Source organism: Geospiza fortis, unplaced genomic scaffold (genome assembly GCF_000277835.1).
Source record: "Geospiza fortis unplaced genomic scaffold, GeoFor_1.0 scaffold182, whole genome shotgun sequence".
In the NCBI taxonomy this organism is placed as follows: domain Eukaryota; kingdom Metazoa; phylum Chordata; class Aves; order Passeriformes; family Thraupidae; genus Geospiza; species Geospiza fortis.
Window position 1 is genome coordinate 1,110,949 of NW_005054367.1, and position 25,932 is coordinate 1,136,880.

Here is a 25,932-nt window from a genome sequence, read left to right on the forward strand (position 1 = left end):
AGCTCCTCAGCTTCCCAGCACCAGAATGGGTTTGGTGGAAAGATCCGGATCCTCACTTCTTGAGAAGCCCTCCTGTCTGCCTCTAATGAGATTTTTTGAGGAGCACCCTCCTGATGATGCTCAGTGTTTGCAGTTCCATAACCAGCAGGGGCTTGGCAGCCTGTGTGTGCCAATCTCTCATTATTGCAGCTCTACTTTTATCTTGCATACTTTCCTTTTCCCCCAGCATTTCATTTGAACTGCTTCCCTGTTAACTTTTGTTTCAAGTGCTGGCATTGCAGGAGTGGTTTTGTTTTTTGGTTTTTTTTTTTTTCCTTTCCTTGGGCAGCATCTGACCTAAATGCTGTTATCATTCCAGGTTTATGTATTGAAACGACCACATGTGGACGAGTTTCTTCAGAGGATGGGAGAGCTCTTTGAATGTGTACTCTTCACAGCCAGTCTAGCCAAGGTTTGTTCCTCCCTTCATCTCTTTAACCCTTATGGTGCTGGTCAGTGGACTTTTGGTTGGGTTTTCTATGGATAATTATTTCCACAGTTGGTACTATCTTAATTTTTCCCCTTCTTTTCTGCTTCTTTGTCTGACAGTGTGTACTTTGTCTGCTAGTGTGTGGGTAAGTGTTTCCATGGTAACACCATCACATATGGGCTTGTCTCATAATGTAGCCTCCATGCATTGCTCATGATGCCAATATGAAAGGCTCCCAAGTTACCATGGTTATAGTGAGAAATTAGAACAAAATAGAGTGCCAGTGAAGCAGCACATGAAAGCTGGGCATGAAATAAAACACCGAATTAAACCCTGTCTACACCATCAACCAGTGACTCAGAAACTCACTGGAAATTGGGAACCAAGCTTCTTGCTCTCTTGAGGGGCAATTTCAACCTGGAGTTAGAAAATTGAGACTTTTTTGCAAAGCTTGAAACATCCCCAGGAATATTTTATGCCCTCTGGTCCTGCAGTAGCAGTAGTGGCTCATAGGTAGTTTTTGTGGTAGATATTACAGTAGTAAAGTGATCTGGAATTCTCCACTTCCTTCAGTGTATTGTATTTGTGGTGTCCTGTTTGTAAAATGACTTTGGTTATTTCTAAGTAGTGCTCTAGCCTGGCAAGCTTTTGCTCCAGCCTAGTGTAGAGATGGTGGCAGGGGACAGGACCCTGATCTTCTGTAAAGCCTTTTCCCTGCATTCTCTTTACCACATCCTGTTCAGTCACGTTGAAAAAAAATCCTAAATACTGCCCCAATTTCATACTGAAATTATGTGCCTTATTTCATAACCAAAAGATGATTGATTTCAACATCAGGTTTTTTTCTTGCTTTAAAATACAGGAAAATGGTAACTCCTGTTGTGCAATAATAAGATGTAACTACCATTTTCAGCTATGTGGTTATTCATGTTTGAGTTTATTTGGATACTTCTTCTCTATATAAATTGTTGAATTCTAAGCTGTGCCTCACTTAAAATACCATCTTATGTGTAAAATGTGAATTTCCCTGGTATTGTACATGAGTATTTTTATTAATAACATCTTTGGCTGATCCTTTTTGGCCTAGTTATGCAATTTGGTAATCTTAAGAGTCTTTGCTGACCCAGTTGCTCCAAGGGCATCACTTGGCAGAGCCACATCAGGCTCAGATTTGTTCACTGCAGTTTCTCTTCAGAGGCACATGGAAACAAATCAGCTGGGGAAAACTTCATATTGGTTTTCTATTAGCATTGGCTGGTTTTATGGTAATGGCAGGTGAGATCTCTGGATCCATCAACCTCTAAAAAACTCTCAGGTTAACTCTTAAGTTGGCCCTGACAATAAAACCTAATTAATAAATCACAGAAAACATTTAGAGTGCAAGTTAGCCTTCTCTAGAAAGACAATTGTCCTACTTTTGCTTTCTCTCTTTATTAATCACTTCAGGTTTGCAGGCAATTGAGTTAATTAACAAGGAGCAGGGACGAAAATGGAGAAAAAGGGCATTTTATGTGAAATTCTTGTGTGTCCCTTCTCTGTGAATCAGCCTTATCTGCATGTTGCTAACTTGATGTTTCTGACTTGTATTTTTAAGTATGCAGACCCAGTAGCTGACTTACTGGATCGCTGGGGTGTGTTCAGGGCAAGGCTCTTTAGAGAATCCTGTGTTTTCCACCGAGGCAATTATGTGAAGGATCTGAGTCGACTGGGCCGTGAGCTGAGTAAAGTTATTATAGTAGATAATTCTCCTGCATCTTACATCTTCCATCCTGAAAATGCAGTAAGTATTCAGAGTACTCCAGCCTAACTTCATCTCTCTGGCCCTCACCCAGGTTTTGTGATTCAGAAAATAGACTTTTCAGAGCACTGTGTCAGATTTTGTGGGTTTTTTTAGGCTGCAGTGGGTTCTGGGGTTCGCTGCCAAGTGGTGAAGGACATGGGCAAAGTGATCTTGACAGAGTGTCACAGCCATGACTGCTCCTGTGCTCTGAGCTTTGGCTGCTGCCTTGAGCTCCAGCAGTTTTGAGAAATAACAAGTGGTGTGGAACTTGAAAAACCAACCTAGCTCTAAGAAACAAAGCTGCCCTGCAGCACAGATTTTGTTCTTTGGAGTAGTGATTGCAGAAAGAATGGTTTGCTTGTGTTGTATTTTCAGGCACCCCTGACAAAGGCAGGAATGATGAATCTGACTCCATGCTCTCAGAAGGCTAATTTATTACTTTATAATACTATATTATATTAAAGAATACTGTACTATACTATACTAAAGAATACAGAAAAGACACTTACTGAATGCTAAAAAGATAATAATGAAAACTCCTGACTCTCTCCAGAGTCTCGACACAGCTTGGCCCTGATTGGCCAAAGAGTCAAAACAACTCACAGCAGAATCCAGTGAAACAATCTCCAAACACATTCCACATGTGAGCACAACACAGGAGAAGCAAATGAGATGAGAATTGTTTCCCTTTTCTCTGAGGCTTCTCAGCTTCCCAGGAGAAAAATCCTGGGTGAAGGAATTTTTTCAGAGAATGTGAGTGCCACATGCTTAAACTTCTTTTTAGGTACTTCCATTTTTTTTCATTGTGGGAATAATATTTTATTAGTTAAGATAGTTAATGATTTACTAATGATAATTAATGCTTGCTACTGAGATCTGCATTTTTTAGAAAGGAAAGAAAAAAAACCCACCAAGATCCTGTTGTGTTGTTATGCTCCTCTCTCATTTTTGTCATAGTTCCATAATTAGAACTGTTAGTCAACAAGTTAATCAAGGTTTAGGAATAAGGATAAAGGGCAGGCAGCAGTTCTGTAGGGGAGAACAATGAGGAGCAATGTGCATTTTCACTGTGTGTTTGTATTGGCTCCAGGAGCTCTCATGGAGAGGTCTGGGGTGCTCCATCCATGGCTGCAGCCAGTACAGCTGCTCACATCTGCTTTAGCTGCCAGGGGAGAAGCTGGAACTCTTAGATCTGCTGACTTTTAGACAACCAGGCTGTGCACTGTTTGCTTTGATGTTTTTAGGCTGCCTTCTTTGTGAACTGTTAAAAATCAATGCAGGAAATCTTTTATTAAGAACACTGCTTTGCACAGTCCTGCCTCTCCAGAATAGTTTTTTCTTTCTTTCTTTTTGTATCAAGAGCTATTTATCTTCTAGCAGTCAGCTTTCAAGTTCAGATCCTAATATTGTGATGCCCTGAGTGATGGGGTGAAAACATTTTTCTGGTTGGTGCCACACATGGTTTAAAGCTGCTATTTATAATAACCAGGACCAGTAGCTCCAATTTATGTTCATGGTTAAAATTAAAAACCTGATCCAAGATCATCGTTTGGGATCTTGGAAATCAGTGCCAAGGAAATAATGAGCTCTAGAAATTTGAGAGATGAAATTAAGGGCCTTGTCAGAGTGGTTTAATCATGTGTAGAAAAGTGCTGCTGGCTGACTGATGCTGGAGTCTCTGCAGAAACCAGAGCTTGTAACAAGATCCAGGATAGTCTTGGAAAGATCTCATTGTGCTGAAGATACACAGAACACCTTCCCCAAATCCAGCCTGCATATTTAAGAAGGGTTATTATCTGTGTTGTTTTCTGAACCCACTCACTAGATGTGACATTTTTACCTGAACAATGTTCTGCCCTTGCAGTTAAACATTTCCTCCAAACCCCGTGCTGGAAGGGGTTGTTGCTGCCTGCCTGTTCCTGGTGACTCACTCTGATAATTCTTAGAGGGGAAAAAAAATTGCCTGTAAACAAAGTGTCAGTGCAGCTTCATAAGCTGTGTCTGCCTTCCAGTCTGTTCTAGATACCAAGAAGGCAAAGCAAGGAGAGCTGCCCAGTGTGTGGGGTCATGTGGGTCACCTGGGCATGCAGGTGAAGCTCAGCTGTCCTGGTTGGGCTTGGGGTTGACCCTGCTGCTCCACCTGCATGCTAATGAGTAGCTAATTGCCATGATTATTACAGCACGGTGATGATGGTTCCAGAACACCTACACAGACAAAACTCACGTGTCTTTTACATCATGAAACCCTCTGAGTGTTTGTTGGTTGCTTTGTTTCAGGTGCCTGTGCAGTCCTGGTTTGATGACATGACAGACACAGAGCTGCTAGATCTTATTCCTTTCTTTGAAGGACTAAGCAAAGAGGAAGAAGTTTACAGTATGCTTCATAAACTCTGCAACAGGTAGCCCTTAACTCTGACTGACTCCTGCTCCTAGATTGCAGTTGCTAGAGGCTGTCTCCATCTCTTTCAGCTCTTTCAAATGTAAGCTTGGGGAGGTCACCCCAGTCAGAAGTGCTACTCTTGATCTTCCTGTTACATTGGACACGAAGGACAATCATGAGTGATGCTATTAAGCCTTCAGAAGCCTGACTCCTAAGGTCATGTGTTCAGACTACTTTTTTAAAGGAAAAAAAAAAAAAGCTATTTTAAATGGGACTCTTTTAATTAATTTCATAAATGGACATCTTTTACTGGATCAGCTTTTCTTAAAACATGCCAAAAAAAAGAAGCTTGTATTTCAGCAGTTGAATTTCTCTCCCTTTCTTCCCCTCCCACTATGCAGACAATTTTACTCCCCTGCTTAGAGCAGTTGACCTGACTCTGAATTTTTTCTTACAGAATGAAGTGCCTTTTTGAATGTTATTTTAAGATAAAAATTCATTTTTGTATAAGACGTATTTCCAGACATCTTTTAGTCTTGTATTGTCTAAATGCTTTAAAAGGAAAAAGGAAAAAAAAATTTATAGAGCACTGTAATATATAACAAAGGAAAAAGTTGAAACCAAGATGCTGGGTTCCTGTCTCCACGATGACAATGAGTTGTGTTACACTTTGTCATGCTCAGAAGGTTCAGGCGGTCGTGGGAGGGGTGAACTGGGGTCATTAACATGGTTGTTTCGCTGATGAGGATTTTGGGCACAGTTTTAAAACATATCTGCAGTTGTTTGAGTATTTAGGGAGTGATGGAGTTGAGGAAATGAGGTGGCTGATAGACCTGAAGCACCTTTAATTGCAGACAGATGAAGTTCTGCTGTCTCTGCTCACGCACAACTGCCATGCCTCTTCTTTTTTGGAAAACCATTCTCTTGGGAGAACAGCAAGGAGATCTATTTATTAGCTTAAGATTCTTTTCTCAAAACAACCCATCTGGGGAAGCTGGATCTACATTGAGCTGTTTGGAGTACTTTTTTCTTTTCATTGCTGCTACTGTATACTCACCAAATGGAGTTGACCATCGGCTGTTATACTGTTTTTGCCACTGTGCCTGTGCTATGAGACATTTTCTGTAAGCTGCAAACTTGGGCAATAAATAAAATGCAGGCTTCATAACCCACCCCCATGGATTAATCCATTGGTATTTGATATACCAGTTAAAGGTGACCTGTAAAGGATTTTTTTTTCAATTTTTTCAGTTAAGATGAAGCCCTGTCCTTTCTTTGATACATGAAAATGCAGGAAGTTTGGTGCCCACACCTTTGATTTGTATTTCTTTTCCCCCAAGGTGTGAGGTGCAGATTATGAGCTGTATCAAGTCTTGCTGGAAGGGCAGAAGTTACTAGCCTAGACTAAAATTGGTCCTCTGGCTTTGGAGTTGAGTTAGACTCATCTCTGAATCTGAGAGCCTGCTTAACATCTTCTGCAGTGCCATAGGTATTTCAAATGAACTATTTTTAAATACTTTATGCCTTTGAAGAACAAGGCACACCTTTTTTTCCCTCCCCCTTTCCAGTGTCACCTTTCAGTTATTGTCCACAGCAGAAATCTGCAAACATAAAAAGTGCAGCTGCGTTTGGCTGTCATCAGAGAAGACTAAATGGATTATTTGGTGCTTCTAATTAGCCTTGTGCTAAATTCTGAATTGTAGACCCCCTTTGCCTTTTTTCTTTTCCTCAGAAAGTCCCAATGACTTGGGAAAAACACAAATTCCTTTGTGATGGACTTGGGGCTTGTGATCCTTGTCTCAAAACCATTGGTGAAGCAGCTTAACAAATCCATCTGAGAGGGGCAGGCCAGTCTGCACAGGCAGTGAGTGGATGGTGGTGGGTGCAGTACCAAACTGAGCCCCCCTTGCAGTGCAGCTGTGCTCCAGCTGTGCTCCAGCTGTGGCTGGGCCCAGGGGTGCTGGAGGCAGTCCCATCACACCCATGTGTCTCTAGGGCATCACCCTTTTGTTTCTTAACCAGCTGGCATCACCTTAGTACTGTATAAATGTGTGCCACAACAAAAAGACAAAGTGTCGAGTTTAAAAATGAAAAAGCTTAAAAAAAAAGCCTACTTTGTTTAAAATATAACAAAAAAAAAAAATTAAGCAAGAAAAAGGACGTACGGATTCTGGTTAGTCCATTAACGTTTACTTTCACTTTAAGATGGTTGAATTTTGCATTTGACTCCAGAGTAATGAAACTGTAAGCTGCCAAAAAAAAAAAAAAAATAAACAGTTGTTCTCTGAGCAGTATTTTCAACTGTGCCTGTGGCTCCAGGGCCCCAGTGCAGTTTGCAGGGAAGTATTCAGGTTGTAGTTAGTCGTGCAGGTATGAGAGGAATGGCTGAAGAAATTCAAAGACTTTTTCTCGTTAGCATTAGACCAAACAATCAGACAAAGAGTAAATAACCCACGAGCCAGGGCCATGTGACAGTTGTGACCTGTTGGACGTGAGACAAACCATGTCACCCGTTTGCATCTCTGCAAGCAGCGATTTCATGAACCAGTTGCCTTAAGTCTGTGAATGAATGTTGATTATATTATTAAAGTGTCTTGTATTGTTTTCAAATCCATATAGAATGGGCAACTGAACTTCTGCACCAGCCTCTGGAGGAACAATTCTGATGATGTTCTGTACAACCATACTTGTACTGTACCATTTTGGCTCTTAAAACCCCCCAAATTTTAAAACACCCAACTTACTGTAACTTAGTACAGCATTAAAATGACGCTTGGTGACAATACAAAGACAAAAAACGTAGCACAGCTTTGATCTCTGTTAGTATTAAGAGTATTTTCTGTAAGTTCTGACCAGTTCTATTTTTTTTTAACCCACCCAACTCATATGAGAATAAAACTCAGAGTGCTCTACAATCAGGTTTGGACTGCCCTGGGTATTCAGATTTGGCCAACAACTGTCACAGTTGTTTATTTTGACACTATCATCATACTTGAAATTTCAAGTGTTCAGTTTGCGTGGATATACATACGCTATATATTTAGAGTTTCTAGATTCTAAAAAAAGCAATAGAGTTCTGTCCATAAAGTCAGAGAACGAGTGGAATGTTTGTAAAATTTGCAATACGGGTATTTGATTGTATTTTAAATACAAGATTAAAAAAAATTCAAATAGGAAAAAAAAAACAACCCTTGTTTCCTAAATCTCTTGCATATTTTCAAGTGCAGTTACTGCATGCAGGTCTCCAGGGCTGTTCTAAACCCTGGGTTTCAGTTCTAGTTCTGGATATTATAGAAATATTAAAAACTCTTTTCCCAGTTGGTAATTTTAAAGACATGCTGCCTGGCCTGAAGTTCTGTTGTCCTTTTTATGTTGGGTTAAAAAACGTTTTTCTTGCCTGTATGGGTATTTCTAAATGAAGCTGTAAGGCAGAATGCCTTAGACCCTTGAAACCCAACAGAAGTGTTAACAAAGAAATTCCCATTTGTAACCTTAGGGCTGTGCACAGAATCCTTGGTCACACCACGAAGGCGTGGCAGGCTGGGCATGGGGAGGTGGTGGCAAATGTACAATATTGCTGTGTTCATTTAGGTAGCTTTGGAAGAATAATTTTGTCTCTTTGTTTCGCCCTTTTGATCTTTATTAAAACAGCAAAAGTTATACGTGGAAGAAACTCAACACCTGGAGGCGTTTTTGGTTGTCAGTGTACGCAATCACTTTTCTTACAGCATGATTTTGATTAGACTGGTTGGGGACAATAAAGTATCTAAATGACACTGGTGTGTGCTGATGTTGCAGCTTTTGAAATTTCAATGTAAAAAAGAAAAAAAAAACAAGTAAAAGAATCTGTAGCTGTGTGACTTCCGAAGGCGTAACCCTCTGTTGGACAGGTTGTTTTTAACCTAATAAACCACAGTTCTGCACAGCCCTATTTGTAAAACAAAAACAAGTTTGTGCCTCTGATTCCAAGGTGCTGTGATGTTTTTTGCCTTTGTGGGGCGAGGAGGGGCAGGTGAGGCTGGCGTGGGGCAATTGCTTCAAAATCTCTGGCCTAACTATGCAAAACCAGCTGTCAGTTCTCTGTTTCACATGATGTTGTAAAATCCCAGCTGACTCTCTCTCTTATTTCTTGTTAAAGATCTATTGGGAGCTCCTCAACAGAGGAGTAAGCAATGGAAATGTTTCTTTCTTTCTTTCTTTCTTTCTTTTTTTCCTTTTTTTTTTTCTTATGATGGAGCTGTTTACACTTTGATGCAATGAACAATCCAGCAATACTTGAGAAACACTACAGATACCATATGAGTGTTTGCAGGAGAGAGAAGTGTTGTCAATCAGGTATTGAATGGTTTCTTTACTGTCACAAATAAAAAATTTTAACAATATAGTTACTTGTGCATGTAATACTTCTCTGGGAAAAAGCATTTCTGCACTTCTCCTTCAGTAACAGGCACTGATTCAGCAGGGACTTCACTCCTGCTAATGCACATCCGTGTCAGAGGGTGAAATCACCCATCCCTGTCCCAGCCTCCTCCCCCTCTCCTCTCTCAGTCACGTGCAGGACTCCTCAGTGGCTGCCCTGGCACCTGCTTGTGCAAACAGAGCTGATGAACTACTGATGAACTCTGCTAAATAAATTGGTGGTGACTCTTGCAGATGTTCCAGCTATTTAGATCTCTTGGATGAGATCATACAATAATTTGTTCAAGTCTCAAAGCTGTGTGACTTCTTTTGAAGGGCTTACTTCAGCTACTTGAATAGCTGTTCTTAACATCACTGCCATATCCACATGAATATCTGAATAAAACACTTTATTTGGTTGGAAAAATCTATTTTGGGACTTTTTATCTGACACAGTAAGACTTAGGCAGAGCCTTCCTTTCTAGGAAAGGCACATATTATTGATGCTTTATGAGCAGAAAACCTCAGGCCTGTTGGAATTAGCAGCTGGCTCAAGATAGCACATTAGTTGCAATTAAAAATACTTTTTAGTTAGTCCTGTGATTGGTTGGAATGACCTGGCCTGCCTTTACTTTGTACTGGTTGGTCAGGTTTTTGATTTTTTAGGTTTAGCTTGTTTTTGTTTTTAATTTTAATTTTACCAATCTCCTTAGCTGCTACTTCAGATGAAGATGAGGATAAAGATGCCTTTCTCTTTTATTTTTTTTTTTCACTTGGTAAAACAAGTGTTTCAAAATTCATAAAACAGCTCATTTATAATGGTGAGAAAGCTCCTGTTGTTCTGTGCTGACAGAAACCAAGTGTCTGCAGAGCTGAATACACAATGCTCTGTACACCTATAGGCTTTCCAATGGGTTCTTCCCCCTTTTTGTTGTCTTTTGACTCAGGAGGAAATCCAACTGCACTGCAACTCCCTGCAGGATGGGGTAGGGCTGCTCCAGCTGGGATGCAGCCTCCAGCAGCTTTCCTGGCAAGCAACATTTGCCATCCAGACTTCCACCAGCCCAGCCACGCTGGCAGGAGCCTAGGGACGTTCTGGAAAGTTCTGGACTCCTCTGGTTCTGCTGGAGCTGCTGGAGAAGCAGGGATCAGTGGGTAACCCAGTGGTTTGGACAGTTGGCAGCCCTGGAAAGCTGCAGGAGTTCTGTTGGGCAGGAGCTGTGCTGGGAGCGGGGTGTCCATGGCTGGAGCCATGTCCAGGGTGTTTCTGAGGGACACTCAGGGGTCAGTGTGGCTCCACAGGGCAGGGTTCCCCCTGCTCTGCACCCCAGTGTCAAAAGGGGAGGTTTGGCCATGGCTAAAAGGGGCTCAGTGGGTTTGAGAGGTGCTGGCTGTGGCTGTGTCCCTCTGTGGTGCCTCCCACCGCTCTCTCCAAGCAGCATCGCTCAGTTTTGCACCCAGGCTTTGATTTCATGACATGGACACACCTGGTGGGGATGGAAGGGGAGGAAAAGCTGGACACAAGCACAGCTGGCATCCATCACCCTCCTCACCTCGGGCTGCACCCCAGCAAGGACCAGGCTGCTGCTGCTCAGAGGGAACAGAGGAGTCACCGCTCAGCCAGACACGTGTCACCCCCTGGAGAACCTCTGTCCCTCCAGATAATGAGGGGTGATCCTTTTGTCCCTATAAGTGATGTCACCGCCTCTGAATTCCCAGCCTTGCAATAAATGTTGCACTCAGAAGCTCGGCGGGGGGGTTGTTGGGGAGTTGCTGGCTTGACAATGGTTTGTTTTCTTTGATTTTAATGAGCTTTTGTGATGAAACCCAAATTTCTTTACAGTGTAACCTTGTAATTTTTTTTTTCATGCTTTGATTCAGTTTGACAATAAACTCTCTGTGTTATTTTTTTCATTCTCTTCATGTCTGATAATGCAAATAGTTTAGGTCTGTTCCCAGAAATCCCCTTTTCTCTGTCCACATGCCATTCTCTGTGGGGAAAGCATTGGGAGGGGGAAGCAAAGACTTCAGAGAATCAGGCCAGAAAGTTCTCATTCCATTCTTCTCAACTCTTGGGAGCTGCTGGGCTTCAGTAAAGATGAAAGCCTTGACTGCTGAGCACCAAGGCCTTCTTCCTCTGCCAGCAGATTTGGCAGAAAGGCTCAGCTCCTGTTCCTTTTGGTTAACCTGCTGAGGTTTGGATAAATCCATCTGGCTGCTTTCCAAAGCCACTGGAGCCTGTAAGATGGAGCTGAGAAAAGCAAGATCCTGGATTGTGGGAGAGGGTAAAGGGGCAGGAGGAAACCTGATGGTGGCTGCTGGGGGTTCTGCACAAACCCCTTCCAGTCCCTGCAGGCAGCACCCCCTGTATGATGACATTCCCAGCATCCCTGAAGCAGTTTGGTTCCTCACTTGCCTGTCCTGGTTTTTAGGGATAAATGGGGCTGAGAGTGGATCAGGATTGCTGCCTTTCTCCCAAGCTATGGTGTCACCTCTCTGTGACAGTGCCTGCTGTGAGTGCTGATGTTGGACAGCTGAGCCGGCACGGGTCTTGGGTCACCCAGTCTGCAGCAAACATTCATCCCCTGAGGGAAAGGAGAAGCTGGGGGAGCTGCTGGAGCTGGATGGGGTCAAGGTGCCCACGGGAACACCACGTGTTTCTCACCTGGCTCCTCTCTCTCTCAGGTTTCTGTGGCTGAAATGGCTCCCCAGGTATTAAAAAGTCTTTTTCTTTCCCAGCCCCACGACCGAAGAAGAAGTTGAGATTTGTCAGTTCTGCTTTTCAAGGCTGTTTATTTTCTCTTATCTATGACATTCTTTCTCTGACCTGCTGAGATCTGTCCAGCAGGTTGGGTTGTGGCACACTGACTGCCCTTGGGGCAGTGTTGGCTTTTTATACTAAGAACTACGTGTACTTTATTTACAATAATTTTCCAATACCTATCACCTATGTTAGACAGTCTGTCTCTACTCTAAACCAATCCAGAAGTGTCACCATCACACAGAAGATGGAGGACAAAAAGGACAGGACATGCCCAGATTCCTCCATCTTGCCTCTTGAACCCCCATTCTAAATCCCCAAAATTCTACTTTTTCACCCTGTGACAAATTCACTATCATTCTACTCAAACCCTTGTGGCTTGTAAATCCTCACACAAAGTTGGTAACTTTTTCCATGGGTTAAAATCAAAGGCACAGGTGTTTTTGACTCCATGCCAAGGTCCCTGAGCCCCTGGCAGGGTCTCGAGTCCTCCAGGGCAGCCAGAGGAATGTCCTGGGTTCCCACGTCTTGAGTTAGGTCTGCATGGAAGGATCAGACTGGAGAAGGCAGTTACAAGTGAAGCATTTGCTGCAAGACAAACCCACAGAAAGGTGAAAGTCTGGCATTTGCATGTTTGTTTTTGATAGGAAAATGATTTTATAAATGCTGTTAGGTTTCTTTCTTTCTAATCTCTTCTTGATCCCCTGGTTAATACCTGCTGTACCCTCAGAGAATGAGAACCGGAGATTTGTGTAAAATTCATCTGTGGGGTTTTTAGTGCATTTTTTTCCTTCGCAAGCAAATGCATCTAGAAGAAGAGGGGAAGATTTTTGTCAGAAGGATCTAAAGAATCCATTTAATGACAGAATTGCAGAATCATTTTGGTTGGAAAAAGTCACAGCTGAGAGGGGCCAGGTGCTGTGTGGGAGTAGGGCTGAGGCTGAGCACATACAGGTCCTGCCCTTGGCTCTGCCTCACAGGGCTGGAGCTCTGTGACTCCTAATTTTCCTTCTGATTTTTCCTCTCAATAATGGAGCCCTGGTCCCACTGGAATCCTCTGTACCCGATCTCAGTCTCCCTGAGCAGGTTCAGATGAGTAACCACCCACTGGCCTGAGCCCTGACCTGCTGCACAGATCTTGGAATTACAACCAGAGGGATCAGGCAAATGCTCAGGGTGGTGATGATGCTTGGAAAACAATTGGATTGTTGCATCCCAAAGAGGAGCATGAGGGAGGAAGGTCTGGAGAGCTTTTGTGCTTTGGGATTGTGGTGCTCCAAGCCGTGCCGTGGTCTGGCAGTGGCAGCGTTTGGTTTTGATGTGTCAGTGATGGAAGTCTTGGAAAAAAGCAGGGTTTGAAGGCTCTGGCCATGCAGGGCTCGGTCACACCACGAGATGGTGCAGCCGGGCAGCGCTGCCCTTTAAAGGCGCCCTAGAGGAAATTTAAATGACTTTATTATCTCATGGAGCATCACCACAGCTTTGGATGTCTGAGTGCCCTGCCAGGATTGTGCTCCACAGGTCCATGGATAACGCCTTCCTTCGGGTACAAAAATCCCTTTTGGTGATTCACAAGCAATTTCTTCACTGCCCAGTTATTCCTGAGTTTCCTTTGACAAAGGAACCGGTGGCTCCACACCTGAACACAGGATAAGTGTTCATGATAATTCTAGTCACTGATTATTTTTTCTTCCATGAAAATGCAGAAATATGTGATCAGAGCAGGAAAATAAAAGAGGGAAATCAGCGTTTCTCAAATAGCTGATCTCTAAATTATGTTCTTACACCTCCCCTATTGTGCTAAACCATTTTTCCTCCAAAAGCTTCACTGCTCACCTTTTTTTTTCAACAAAATCATTTTAAATTGAGCTTTGGCTGAAGTTCACGAGGAGAAATGTGGACAAATGTTGACTCTCCAGGAGGGGGAGGGGAAAAAAAAAAAAGAAACAGAAGCGGTGCCAGGCTGGCAGGTGGTGCCAGGCTGGCAGGTGTGTGACAAGGCACATTCCCTGTGCCAGTTCCGCTCCCTGCCCGCGTCCAGGGCAGCCAGGGGCACAGGGACAGAGGGACAGCCTGCACCAAAGGGGTGGGACCTTTCCAGGGAAGGGAAATGGAATCCTTGTTGGTGACTGCAGCATCTGCTTTTTGGGTTTTTTTGGGAGAAGGGTGGGTTTTCCAAGCCATTAGCCACCCATTTCAGCACATCTCCTTGGCTTTCTGCTCTCTTGGGAGGCTCCTTCCCACCTGGAAGCACCTGAGGAAAAACCAGAGGAGTTGGGTCCCTGCTGCCTGGGGATGAGAAGGCTCAGGGGGCTCCTCATCACAGCAGCCCAGGGCTGAAAGGTGCCACAAGAAGGATGGAGGCTCTCTCCTCCCCTCTCCCTTCCCACAGAGCCATGGAGAGAACAACAAGGAATGGCTACAAGTTGCCCCAAAAAAAGGTTTCATCTTGACACAAGAAATCTTTACAGTCATGGAAAATCATGAAAATTATTTTCATCAATCATGGAAACAACTTCCCCAGGGGTGTGGTGGAGCCCCCAAGGCTGGAGGGTCTCCAGGTGGGACTGGACAATGATGGAAAGCCTCACCCAGGCTCCCTTTCCATTCCATGAGAGGCTGGAGCAGATGATCAGGATCTCTTCCAGCCTGGGCTCTTCTTTGATTCTGTGATTCCCATTGCTCACCCTGCCCCTCCTGGCAGGCTGTGCCCAGGAATGGGGTGACCATGGTAAAACACGGGGGGCTCTGCAGCCCCAGCAGCTGAGGAGGACCCACCCAACTGTGGCTGTTTCCTCCTGGCTTGGATGGTGTACGAGCATCGGGGGGTAGGACGGTCAGGACGGATGGAGATGAGAGATCTCTGCAGTCAGGGCTTGGAACTTGGGGTTCATTGCAAAGGGCCTGGGTGCAGGGCCCTGCTGGGAGCTGCCAGCCACAGCTCAGAGCAGGGCTGAGAGAAGAGAGGGGGAGAGAGGATGAGAGGGTAAGAGAGTAAAAGGGTAAGAGAGCAAGGTTCCCGTTCCAATACAATAAATCTTCTTCTGTGTTGAATATTCTAATTCCCACTAACCAATCTAATACAAGATACAAATCCTACAGCATTTACATACAGCCTATAAGAATCATTACATCACCATCCTGTGTTACATTTTAAACCCTAAAAACTCCTCTTTGGGCCCCTTCTGCCCAAAGCTAGTGGGGTCTGCTCTGACCCTTGGGCCTGTCTGCAAGCAGAGGGTGTTGTTTCATCAAAAGGGGATTGCCTTCAGCTGGCCACACCATTGTTTTCCCGTTGTTCAGTAACTGAGGTATCTCAAAGCTTGCTTTCATTTCAATCTCACTTATAGTTTCTATATTCTCAAGATCTTTTCCTAGGCAATCATATTTATAAGGCTTTCCTGTTTCATCTTCCCCAACAGATGGCTTCTCCTCTTTTGCCTCAATTCATGAGGGCAAGGCTGCCCTAAAAGTTAAATCCCATCTGGGATCCCTGCCTGGGCCCTGGCTTTTCCAGGAGTCACCTTTGGTCCAGCCACACAGGACCATGGGGGTATTGGAGCTGAGGGGAAGGGGCTGCAAGGAACTCCTGCATCTCTGTTAGCAAAACAAAGACATTCTTGGCTGCAAAAATCAGATTATCTGCAAATCCATGTTCTCCATGGGATACAGGATGAAGGGGTGTAACTTGATGAATGTAACCCAGCCAATATGGAAAATTTAAATTAAAAGGAGAACAATTCCTTGACAGGAATTTCTTAACCTTTGCAGTGTGCCAGGGAAAAGGTCAGGCCCCAGTTAAGGACTTGATGTTAAATCTAGGTTTCTCCAAGATCCAGCTTCTCCTCAAATTCTTTCAGTTCCTTGGATGCTGTTGGGGCACAGGCACTTCTCACCTTCACTTGAATGAAAGGGAAGGAAATTATCTCTACCTCATTGTCTTGGTGTCTGCTAAGGAAGGCAGGAGCCTCCCCTGAAATGGAGAATGTAAACCCTCCCCACCCCTCTGAATTGCTATGAATTTAAAAATTAAGGTGCTCTCAGGCAAAAAATATGGGAGCAGGAAATAACAGTTCTTTAATAGGGAAGAAAATAAAAGGATAAAATAAACAATGCAGTCCACTAGAACAACACTGACAGAGTCAGAACCCAACCTGATACCCTGTGGGTCAGGGTGCTGGCAGCAGTCCCATTGGAATTGTGGCTGCAGCCCTCCTGCAGTGTCAGGGGTGGTTCTGCTGGAGCAGGGATCCTGGCTTGGCTCCTCCCTCTGGGCTCACATCTCCCAATGGGATGCTGTAGCTCTTATCAGCCATGCAGTGACATTCAATAGCTGTTATCAGCAGGTGTCCCCTCCTGAGGGAGGAGTGAATGTGGTCACTCAGAGAGAGAGATAAGGCAAACTGCCCACTTGACAAAAGATAACCTGCCATACAGATGGTAATTGAAAACATCTTGCCTTGCAATCTGGAACACTCATTGTCCAAGTGGTAAAACCATTCCACAAATAACATATTTTCTTTTCTGTTCTGTAAAGGTTGTGGCCTCATCTCATTTGATTCCACATCACTCTTGTTCTCCTGAAATTCTCCTGAAAGTCTTTGGGTGCTGGGGGATAAATGTTTTCTATCTGCCTGCAATGAGTCAGCTACAAGGCAGCAAAGAGAGCCAGATTTTCTAAATTTCAACTTTACAGAAAAATCAAGTTCTTATTTTAACTTTTTCATAACCAGGTTGTCAGCTGTGACACTTTGTTGTGATGTTTTTTAAAATAATGAATTTGATGTGCTTGCTGACAGGCTGGATCACACAGGCACTGGGTTTGTGTGCTGTCACCCATTTTTAGGGATCTCACTACCAAAATAGGTCTCAGCTCCATCCTGGAGACAGTCAGAAATGCTGAAGCAGAGCCACTAATTAGTCATAATGGTGGGTTCTTTTCCCTGATATCATTTTGAGATTTAGAGCAGGCACCTCCTGAGAACTGGAGTGTGATTATCAGTGAAGGAGAAATGGGATCATGAAGAACCTGGGCAAATGAAGAGAGCAGCAGCTCATCCTCCAGCAAGTGGAGCCCATCCTGGGCTGCATCACAAGGATTGGCACCAGCAGGTGGAGTGAGGTGATTCCCCCTCTGCTGTGCCCTGGTGAGACCCCTCCTGCAGGGCTGGGAGCAGCTCTGGGGCTCCCAACATGACAAAAACATGTTGGAGTGACTGCTGGAGCAACTCCAGAGGAGGCCATGGGGATGTTCCAAGGGCTGGATCCAGGCTGGGAGAGCTGGGGGTGCTCACCTGGAGAGGAGAAGGCTCCAGGGAGAGCTCAGAGCCCTTCCAGGGCCTGAAGGGGCTCCAGGAGAGCTGGAGAGGGACTGGGGACAAGGGATGGAGGGACAGGACACAGGGAATGGCTTCAAACTGAAAGAGAGAAGATCTTGATTAAATATCAGGAATAAATTCTGCCCTGGGAGGGTGGGCAGGCCCTGGCACAGGTGCCCAGAGCAGCTGTGGCTGCCCCTGGATCCCTGGCAGCATCCAAGGCCAGGCTGGATGGGGCCTGGAGCACCCTGGGATGGTGGGAGGTGGAACTGGATGAGTTTTAATGTCCCTTCCAACCCAAGCCATTCTGGGATTCTAAGAGATCCCACCTGCCATGGCCCTGCTGAGAATGACAACAATTAGAAATGGGTCAAAGTGCTCTGAGCTGCCTCTTTAAATGCCAATATTTTTTCAAAACAAACCTCAGCGTTGTCAATTCCTGCAAACTTTCTGCTCCCCTCTTCTATTCTTAGGCAGCTCTGAAACAATGCAAAAAAAAAGTCATTTTTTCAACAGCATTTTCAAAGTTCATAACAATGCTGTGATTATTATTTTATTTCTTTTTTTTTTCTTTAAATGAGCAGCAACTGCAGCTTTACTGCTTTACAACCAACAGCCTTGAGGCTGCTATAAAAAAACTGCACCGCTGTAATGAAAGAAACACTGAGATGGGAAAACTAAGGCTGCTGCTGTACCAGTGAGCTTGTATGTGGCCTCTCAACATTCAATTTTAGCTTGCAGGGAGCTTAAACCACTATTTAAGTGAGGGAAGGGGAGAGAGAGAGACTGAATTCTAAATAGTCCCAGTCCAGCTCTGTAAATTGTGTGGAAGCACAGCCCTGTTTTCCTAAATGCTCAGAGCTTATCCTGATGCTCTATTTCAAATTGCACAGTGCAGGGTGGGAGGGGAGAATGACTGTGTCAGGCAGGAGGGAGGATGGGGAGCACAAGCTGTCAGGGGCTGGAGCTGCCCTCAGATCTCCAGCAGCAGCTTCAAAGCATCAAACCTGGGCTGGAAAACATGCAGGAGTGGGAAAAATAACATCAGGTGCCTGTTTCTTTCACAGAATTCCCAGAATGACCAGGTTGGAAGAGACCTTCAAAATCATTGAGTCCAACCCAGCCCCAGCACCTCAACTCAACCCTGGCACCCAGTGCCACATCCAGGCTTTGTTAAGCACACCCAGGGATGGGGACTCCACCACCTCCCCGGGCAGCCATTCCAGAACTTTATCACTCTTTCTGTAAAAATCTTTTCCCTGCTATCCAACCTGTATTTCCCTTGGTGCAGCTTGAGGCTGTGTGCTCTGGTTGTGTCAGTGCTGCTGGAGAAAGAGCCCAGCCCCAGCTGAGCACAGGCACCTTTCAGGAGCTGCACAGAGTGATGGGGGCAGCCCTGAGTCTCCTTTTCTCCAGGCTGAGCACCCCCAGCTCCCTCAGGGGTTCCTCACAGGGTTTGTGTTCCCAGCCCCTCTCCAGCCTCGCTGTCCCCTCTGGATGTGCTCAGTGTCCCAAGGTCCTTCCCAAGCTGAGGGGCCAGAGCTGGGCACAGCACTCCAGGTGTGACCCCAGCAGTGCCCAGGGCAGGGGCACAATGACCTCCCTGGGAAAACAGTGCTGGGAGAATCCTCTCTGATCTCAGGTCAGCCCAAGGTGGGAATGGCCAAAAAGTCATTCACAGAACCAGGGAATGGTTTGGGTTGGAAGGGACCTTAAAGCTCATCCAGTCCCAAGGCTCTGCCATGGGCAGGGACACCTCCCACCAGGCAGGCTGAGGTCAGTGTTTCCCTTGTGTTCCAGATTCCAAGGCAATGTGTGTTCAATTTCCATCTGTCAGAGGTGGGGCAGTTCTCTCCTGGTCATTGGGCAGTTTTTTCTTTATCTCTCCCACAGCCAACCCTCCCTCCAGGAGATCTCTGCTGTCCATGGCCACTGAGTGTCCCTGCAGGGCTGCTCCAATTCCAGCAGCCCATGGGGAGATGCTGCGCCCAGGGGAGGAGCCAAGCATTCCTACCTGGATCCAATCTGAGATTTTGGGTGCATTCCCAGAGGAGCAGCAGCTGCCTCTTCCACTGGATCTCCAGAGGAAGGCTGCACCTTTCTCCAGGATCCCTGCTCCAACAGAACCACCCCTGACACTGCAGGAGGGCTGAGCCACAATTCCAATGGGACTGCACCAACACCCTGACCCACAGGGTGTCAGGTTGGGTTCTGACTCTGTCAGTATTGTTTTGATTTACTGCATTGTTTATTTTTTTATTTTCATCCCTAATAAAGAACTGTTATTCCTGCTCCCATATCTTTGCCTGAGAGCCCCTTAATTTCAAATTTATAACAGTTCAGAGGGAGAGGGTTTACATTCTCCATTTCAGGGGAGGCTCCTGCCTTCCTTAGCAGACACCTGTCTTTCCAAACCAACACACCTTGCTGCTCCCTCTCCAGCTGATGTCTGTCTCCACCAGAGGTTTGTAACACAGCTTTGCTCATCCTTCAGCTCCCCCAGCCTGACCAGAAGTGCTGCTTACACAAAATCTCAGGGAAAAATTGCTTTAGTCATGCCCAAAGCCCCCTGGAATGAGCTAAACCCTCCTGTCTCAACCTCAGCTACCTGAGCTGGGTGGGCTTGGAGGGGCTTTCCAAGCATCATTTCCTGCAGCAGCTTCCCCAGGGAGAGCCCTTTCCTGTGAGGATTTGGTGAGTGCCTTGTGTGGCCTGATTTTAGGGAAGCTCCCTGCAAAATCACCTCCTGTGTCAGTGGATCAGTGGGTACAGCCACACCCGAGTGATGCTCCCCCAGCCAAAGCAGGGAAGGGTCTCTGAAGCCATGGAGGAACAACCTGCAGCTGAAAATCCAGGAGGAGCAGAAGAGAGTTTTCCCTGGGAGTGACTGAAATCAGAGATGTGAGCAGGGAGATCTCCTTGAGTGAGAAATCCAAGCAGATCAAATACATTAATAGAGAGCAGGGGGATAAATGAGGGGGTAATGAAGTGGGAGTTGGTCTCTTCTCCTGTGTAACAAGGCACAGGACAAGAGGAAATGTCCCCAGGTTGTGCCAGGGGAGGTTTAGTTTGGATCTTAAGGAAAATTTCCTCACCACAAGGGTGGTCAGGCATTGGAACAGGCTTCCCAGGGCAGTGGTGGATTCAGCATCCTTGGAAGTGTCCAAAAAATGTGTAGATGTGGCACTTGGGGACAGGGTTAAGTGGGGGGCTTGGCAGTGCTGGACTCATGGATCACAGAGGTCTGTTCCAAATTTAGAGACTGAATGATCCTGCGCAATGAATGACAAGGTCTGGCTGGGTCTCCTGTGCTGTGCTTCAGAAGGAAAAACAACCACGAGTTTAAACCAACAAAGCATTGCCCAGAAAATCCCCATCTCATTTGAGGAATGGGGGTTTTCAAAGGGGGAGTTACATAAAAACTGGGAAATAAGTGCTGCTGCTCTGCTGGGTGCCAGAGAGGCTCTCACAGAGCTGTGGTCAGTGCCAGTGGGCCCGAGGGCAGAAATCAGAGATAAAGTGGGCTAGGAGTGCCACAGAACGGAGTGTGGAAAGCACAGGGGGAGAAAAACATCACAGAGAGAAGCTCTGCTCTCCTCTGGTGTCCCTGCCCATGGCAGGGGGTTGGAACTAGACAATCTTCAGGGTCCCTTCCAACCCAAACCACCCCAGGACTCTAGAAGAGGGAGAAAGTTGTTACCAGGTTAAATGCCTGGCTTTCAACAGGATGTCTGATTTGTGTCACATCAAAAAGGAGGATTAATTCTCAACACAAAAACGAGATTTCAGCAATGTGTAAGGACAACCATGCAGCTCCATCCTCCCTGCAAGGGCACGTGCTGCAGCTGGAGTGGGTGATTGCTGTAGATCCTTTCCAACTGAAAACTCTTCTCTTCTCTTCTCTTCTCTTCTCTTCTCTTCTCTTCTCTTCTCTTCTCTTCTCTTCTCTTCTCTTCTCTCTTCTCTCTTCTCTTTTCTCTTCTCTCTTCTCTTCTCTTCTCTTCTCTTCTCTTCTCTTCTCTTCTCTTCTCTTCTCTTCTCTTCTCTTCTCTTCTCTTCTCTTCTCTTCTCTCTTCTCTCTTCTCTTTTCTCTTCTCTCTTCTCTTCTCTTCTCTTCTCTTCTCTTCTCTTCTCTTCTCTTCTCTTCTCTTCTCTTCTCTTCTCTTCTCTTCTCTTCTCTTCTCTCTTCTCTCTTCTCTTTTCTCTTCTCTCTTCTCTTCTCTTCTCTTCTCTTCTCTTCTCTTCTCTTCTCTTCTCTTCTCTTCTCTTCTCTTCTCTTCTCTTCTCTTCTCTTCTCTCTTCTCTCTTCTCTTTTCTCTTCTCTCTTCTCTTCTCTTCTCTTCTCTTCTCTTCTCTTCTCTTCTCTTCTCTTCTCTTCTCTTCTCTTCTCTTCTCTTCTCTTCTCTTCTCTCTCCTCTCTTTCCTCTCTTTTCACTTCACTTCCACCTCTCCCCACCTCTCTTCACTCCTCTCTGCACTATAAATGCCAAAACAAGATACCTGTAGCACCTGTGGGCTCCTTTTAGTGAAGATATTGAGCACCAAACCCAACCACTGAGCTCCAGCATCACACAGCTCTGCAGACCCCAAACTTGGCTGGGCAGAAGCTGTGTGTCCTCTTCAGCTTCCCCCACACTCCCCATTTCATGGGGACACCCTGCTGAGGAGCAGCACACACCCTGTCACTGTCACCGTGCTGCAGGGGAGGCTCTGCCCTCCCCTGCATCCCTGGGGCCACAGGAACATCTGCAGCTGGAATTTCCTGGCACAAAAGCAGCCGGACTCATCCTCAAAGGAAATTCTGTGGGAGCTGCCAGCAGCCAGGAAGGAGTCACCTGCTGCTGCTGCTCTGCTGCCGGGGAGTGTGAGGTGCAAAGCAGCCCAGGGAGGAGGGTTGGAGACTTTGGGAGGTGGGATCCAGCTGGGAAGGCTGATGTGGGAGAGGAGAGAGGGGATGGAAGGAAATAACTTGGAGCCTGCATCACTGGAGATCTGCAGTGGTTTGGAGTTTGGCTGGAGTGGCTGAGAGCTGGGGCGTGGGCTGTATTGGATAATCACCATTTGCTGGGTGAAGTGCAAAAATGGTCCTGAGACACCTCTGGGTTTTCACTTGTTCAGACCACACATTTCCTGTGTGAAAAGTGTGATCCTTCAGAAATGTCAGGTCCTTTTCTCCTCGGGCAGCAGCAATCCCTGTGTCCCTGCAGTTCCTCAATCTGTGTGTCCATGCAGTTCCCCAATCCCTGTGTTCCCTCAGTTCCTCAATCTATGTGTCCCTGAAGTTCCCCAATCCCTTTCTTCCCCAATCCCTGTGTTCCCTCAGTTTCCCAATCCTTTTGTTCCCCAATCCATCTGTCCCTGCAGTTCCCCAATCCCTGTGTCTCCTGCAGCTTCCCAATCCCTTTGTCTCCCAATCCCTGTGTCTCTACAGTTCCCCAATCCCTGCAGTTCCTCAATCCCTGTGTCCTTTGCAGTTCCCTAATCCCTGTGTCCCTGCAGTTCCCCAATCTCTTTGTTCCCCATTCCCTTTGTTCCCTGAAGTTCCCCAATCTCTGCGTTCCTGCAGTTCCCCAATCCCTGTGTTCCCAAATCCCTGTGTCCCTGCAGCTCCTCAATCCCTTTGTTCCCCAATCCCTGTGTCTCTGCAGTTCCCCAATCCCTGTGTCCCTGTGTTCCCCAATCCCTTTGTGTGTCCCTGAGGTTCCCCAATCCCTGTGTCCCTGCAGTTCCCAATCCCTGTATTCCCAAATCCCTGTGTCCCTGCAGCTCCCCAATCCCTTTGTTCCCCAATCCCTTTGTTCTCCAATCCCTGTGTCCCTGCAGTTCCCCAGTCCCTGTGTTCCCCAATCCCTGAGGTTCCCCAATCCCTGTGTTCCCCAATCCCTGAGGTTCCCCAATCCCTGTGTCTCTGCAGTTCCCCAGTCCCTGTGTTCCCCAATCCCTTTGTGTGTCCCTGCAGTTCCCCAGTCCCTGTGTTCCCCAATCCCTGTGTTCCCTGCAGCTCCCAATCCGTGTCCCTCTGTTCCCCAGTCCCTGTGTTCCCCAGTCCCTTTGGCTGTCCCTGCAGTTCCCGCGGGAGCAGAGGCCGCAGCTGCCGGCCCTGCAGGGCTGCGCCCACACGCTCCGTGCCGGCCCTGCAGGGCTGCGCACACACGCTCCGTGCCCGGTGCTCTCCGTCCCTCCCCGAGCCGCCCGCAGCTCCCAAACCAGTCCGGCCTGTTCCAGCCCCTCCCTCGCTGCTGCCCGGCCCTCCGTGCCCCGGAGCTGGGCTCCTTCGCTGTGGGGCTGGAGAATGATTCATCCCCAGCCCGGGAATGCAGCCCTGGGGCCTCTCCCAAAATCCTCCTCTGGAGCTGCTGGGTCTCTGGGCACAAGGAATGTGGTCTGGAGAAATCCTGCCCAGGAAATCTTTGAGCAAAGAGGACTCGAGTCCCACTCTCGTTCTGATCCTCAGCCTCACCCAGATCCTCGCTGAGGAGAGAAAACCTCCCAAACCCAAGGGTGGGTGCAGCAGATCTGCCTCAAGGGCAGGACTGCTGCTCAGGTGTGAGTGCCCTTCCCTTCCCTTCCCTTCCCTTCCCTTCCCTTCCCTTCCCTTCCCTTCCCTTCCCTTCCCTTCCCTTCCCTCCCCCCCTGGCTGCCGAGCCTCGGTGCCACCCTCCTCTTCCTCTTCCTCCTCCTCTTCCTCCTCCTCCTCCTTCTCCTCCTCCCAGTTTGCACAGGGAGTGATGCCCGAGCAGACACAGGGAAGGCCCAGTGCCAGAGCACATTGATGCCACCAGGTGTGTGGGGATGTCACAGGTGCCATCTCTGCCTGTCCCCAGGTGGTTTTGGGGAGCAGGGAGATTGCCTGGCACGTTGGGTTGTGTTGTGCTGTGTGCTGGTGCCCCTCTGCTCCACTGGGTAATGTGTTTAATCCAAATCAGCCAAGCCCTGGGTGTAAGGAGAGGCAAGTTCTGCAATTCTCGTGCTTTACCCTGGTGCCAAAAATAGGTGAGATAACCCTGCCCTTGAGTGAGTGCTGCTGCCCAGAAGAGCCTGGAAAAGTCAGAAGGAGACGCAAGAACCCAGCCAGTTCCTGCTGGGGTGTGGCACAGGGATGCCCCAGGAACAACCTCTCACTTGTGTCAGGAGGAGTCCCACAAGGAAGTAACGTGAGCTTCTTGTTTGGTGATCAAACACAGGAACCAGAACTTCCCAGGAAAAAGCTCTGGGCTCAGCTCAGCTCCGAGCTGGTTGTGTGAATATTCCAATTATTCTCATGGAATAACCCCAAAAGGCTCCTGGGAAGCACTGGGTGTATCAGCCTTGTGGTAATGAAAATTTAAAAAAAGAGGGTTTCAGGCAGCATCCTGCTCCTCACCAACCTGCCATGCACGGGTTGGGGGTGACTGGGGGACACCAGTCCTTGCTGGCACCCAGGACAGTGGCTGGGGGACACCAATTGTGAAAAATGTGTATTTTATGATTGGCTTTTCGCAAATATTAAAATGAATATTATATGTGTTAGAAAGTAATAATGTATTAATTCTCTTAAGTAGTGTGTTAAATATAGTTTTAGGTTATAAAAAATGTTAAAATAGAAACTATGCTCTGTAGGATGCTTTTTAAAAGAAAGGACTCGCACTGAGATAGCAGCCACAGGATGCCTAAATCTTTCAAAGAGAATTTACTGCCCTCTTATCAGAAGAAATTAACTTCTTCCTGCTCAAAGGCGCTGTTAGGATTCAGAGGAAGAAGCTGACAATGACCAGACAGAATCCTGTGTTTGAATGGAATTTATGCATCATGCATGAGATGTATGAATATGCAACAGGCTGTTGTTTTTAAGGGTTAATTCTTTGTTAACGTGGGTCCTTTTTCCGGCTTACACTGCCCACAAAAGGCACCCGGACATCTGTAACTCTTTGTTTCTATTGTCTCATATTGTCCTAATCCAAATTGTCCAAATTATTATTACTCTAATTGTATTACTATTTTTATAATCATTTTATTACTATTAAACATTTAAAATTTTAAAAACAAGTGATTGGCATTTTTCACAGCAATCCTTGCTGGCACCCAAGGCTGTGCTGGCCTTTTATCTCCACATGCAGCACAGCAGGTGTGGCCCAGAGGGGACAGGGGACACAGGAGATGGGGGTTCAGCTCTGGCTTGGACATTTTGGAGATCATTTCTGACAAGGCAGCTGAACTCTACAGATTGTGACATTGCCCAAAGAATGGCTTGAATTCTTCACTCATTGAAAAGCTGTAATAATAAAATCAGACTTGCACTTTATCTTAGAGGGTATGGTTTAGTGGTAAATGTGGCAGTGCTGGCTTAATGGTTGGACTCGATGACCTTGGAAGTCTTTTCCAGCCTTAACTATCCTATCTTCCATTTCTTGAGAAGTCATTTCCACCCTTAACTATTCCATCTTCCATTTTTGAGATGTTCTGTGGTCCCAGCCCACCCAGTTTGTGCTCCTTGGGGTGATCAATGAGAAGGAGGTGGAGATGGTGATGCAGAAGTGCATGGGGAGGTGTGTACAGCTCCTGGTGGGGTTCCTGCTGTTCAAACATCAGCTGGAGCAGGCTGTGGTGGGGATCATCCCCTCTCTGGTGCTGGCAGCAGGGGTGGCAGAGCTCCTCCCTGCACCCTGATGTCACCAACACCTGACACAGGGGGGTAATGGGCCAAGGAGGGACATCAGGCACTGACTGCGCCTCTGGGGACTGCACAAAGCAGGGAGGGGTGACAGGAGGGTGGCATTTTCCCAGCCTTTAGGGGTGGGTGGTGGATTTTTGTTTCTCCTTCCTGGTTGGCACTGGCAGGGCTGCATT

General features: G+C 46.5%; 1 protein-coding gene across 4 annotated transcripts in view; it reads left to right on the forward strand.

The window, feature by feature from the left end:
- Positions 1 to 9,013, forward strand: part of CTDSPL (CTD small phosphatase like) — an 88,518-nt gene extending 79,505 nt beyond the window's left edge. For all 4 annotated transcript variants that reach the window (XM_005424329.2, XM_005424330.2, XM_031059746.1 and 1 more), the window contains 3 exons: positions 359 to 451; positions 2,064 to 2,249; positions 4,527 to 9,013. In XM_005424329.2, the coding sequence (XP_005424386.1) occupies positions 359 to 451; positions 2,064 to 2,249; positions 4,527 to 4,652 (405 nt within the window). In that variant the 3' untranslated portion in view covers positions 4,653 to 9,013. The remainder of the gene's footprint in view (positions 1 to 358; positions 452 to 2,063; positions 2,250 to 4,526) is intronic.
- Positions 9,014 to 25,932: the final 16,919 nt, after the last annotated feature.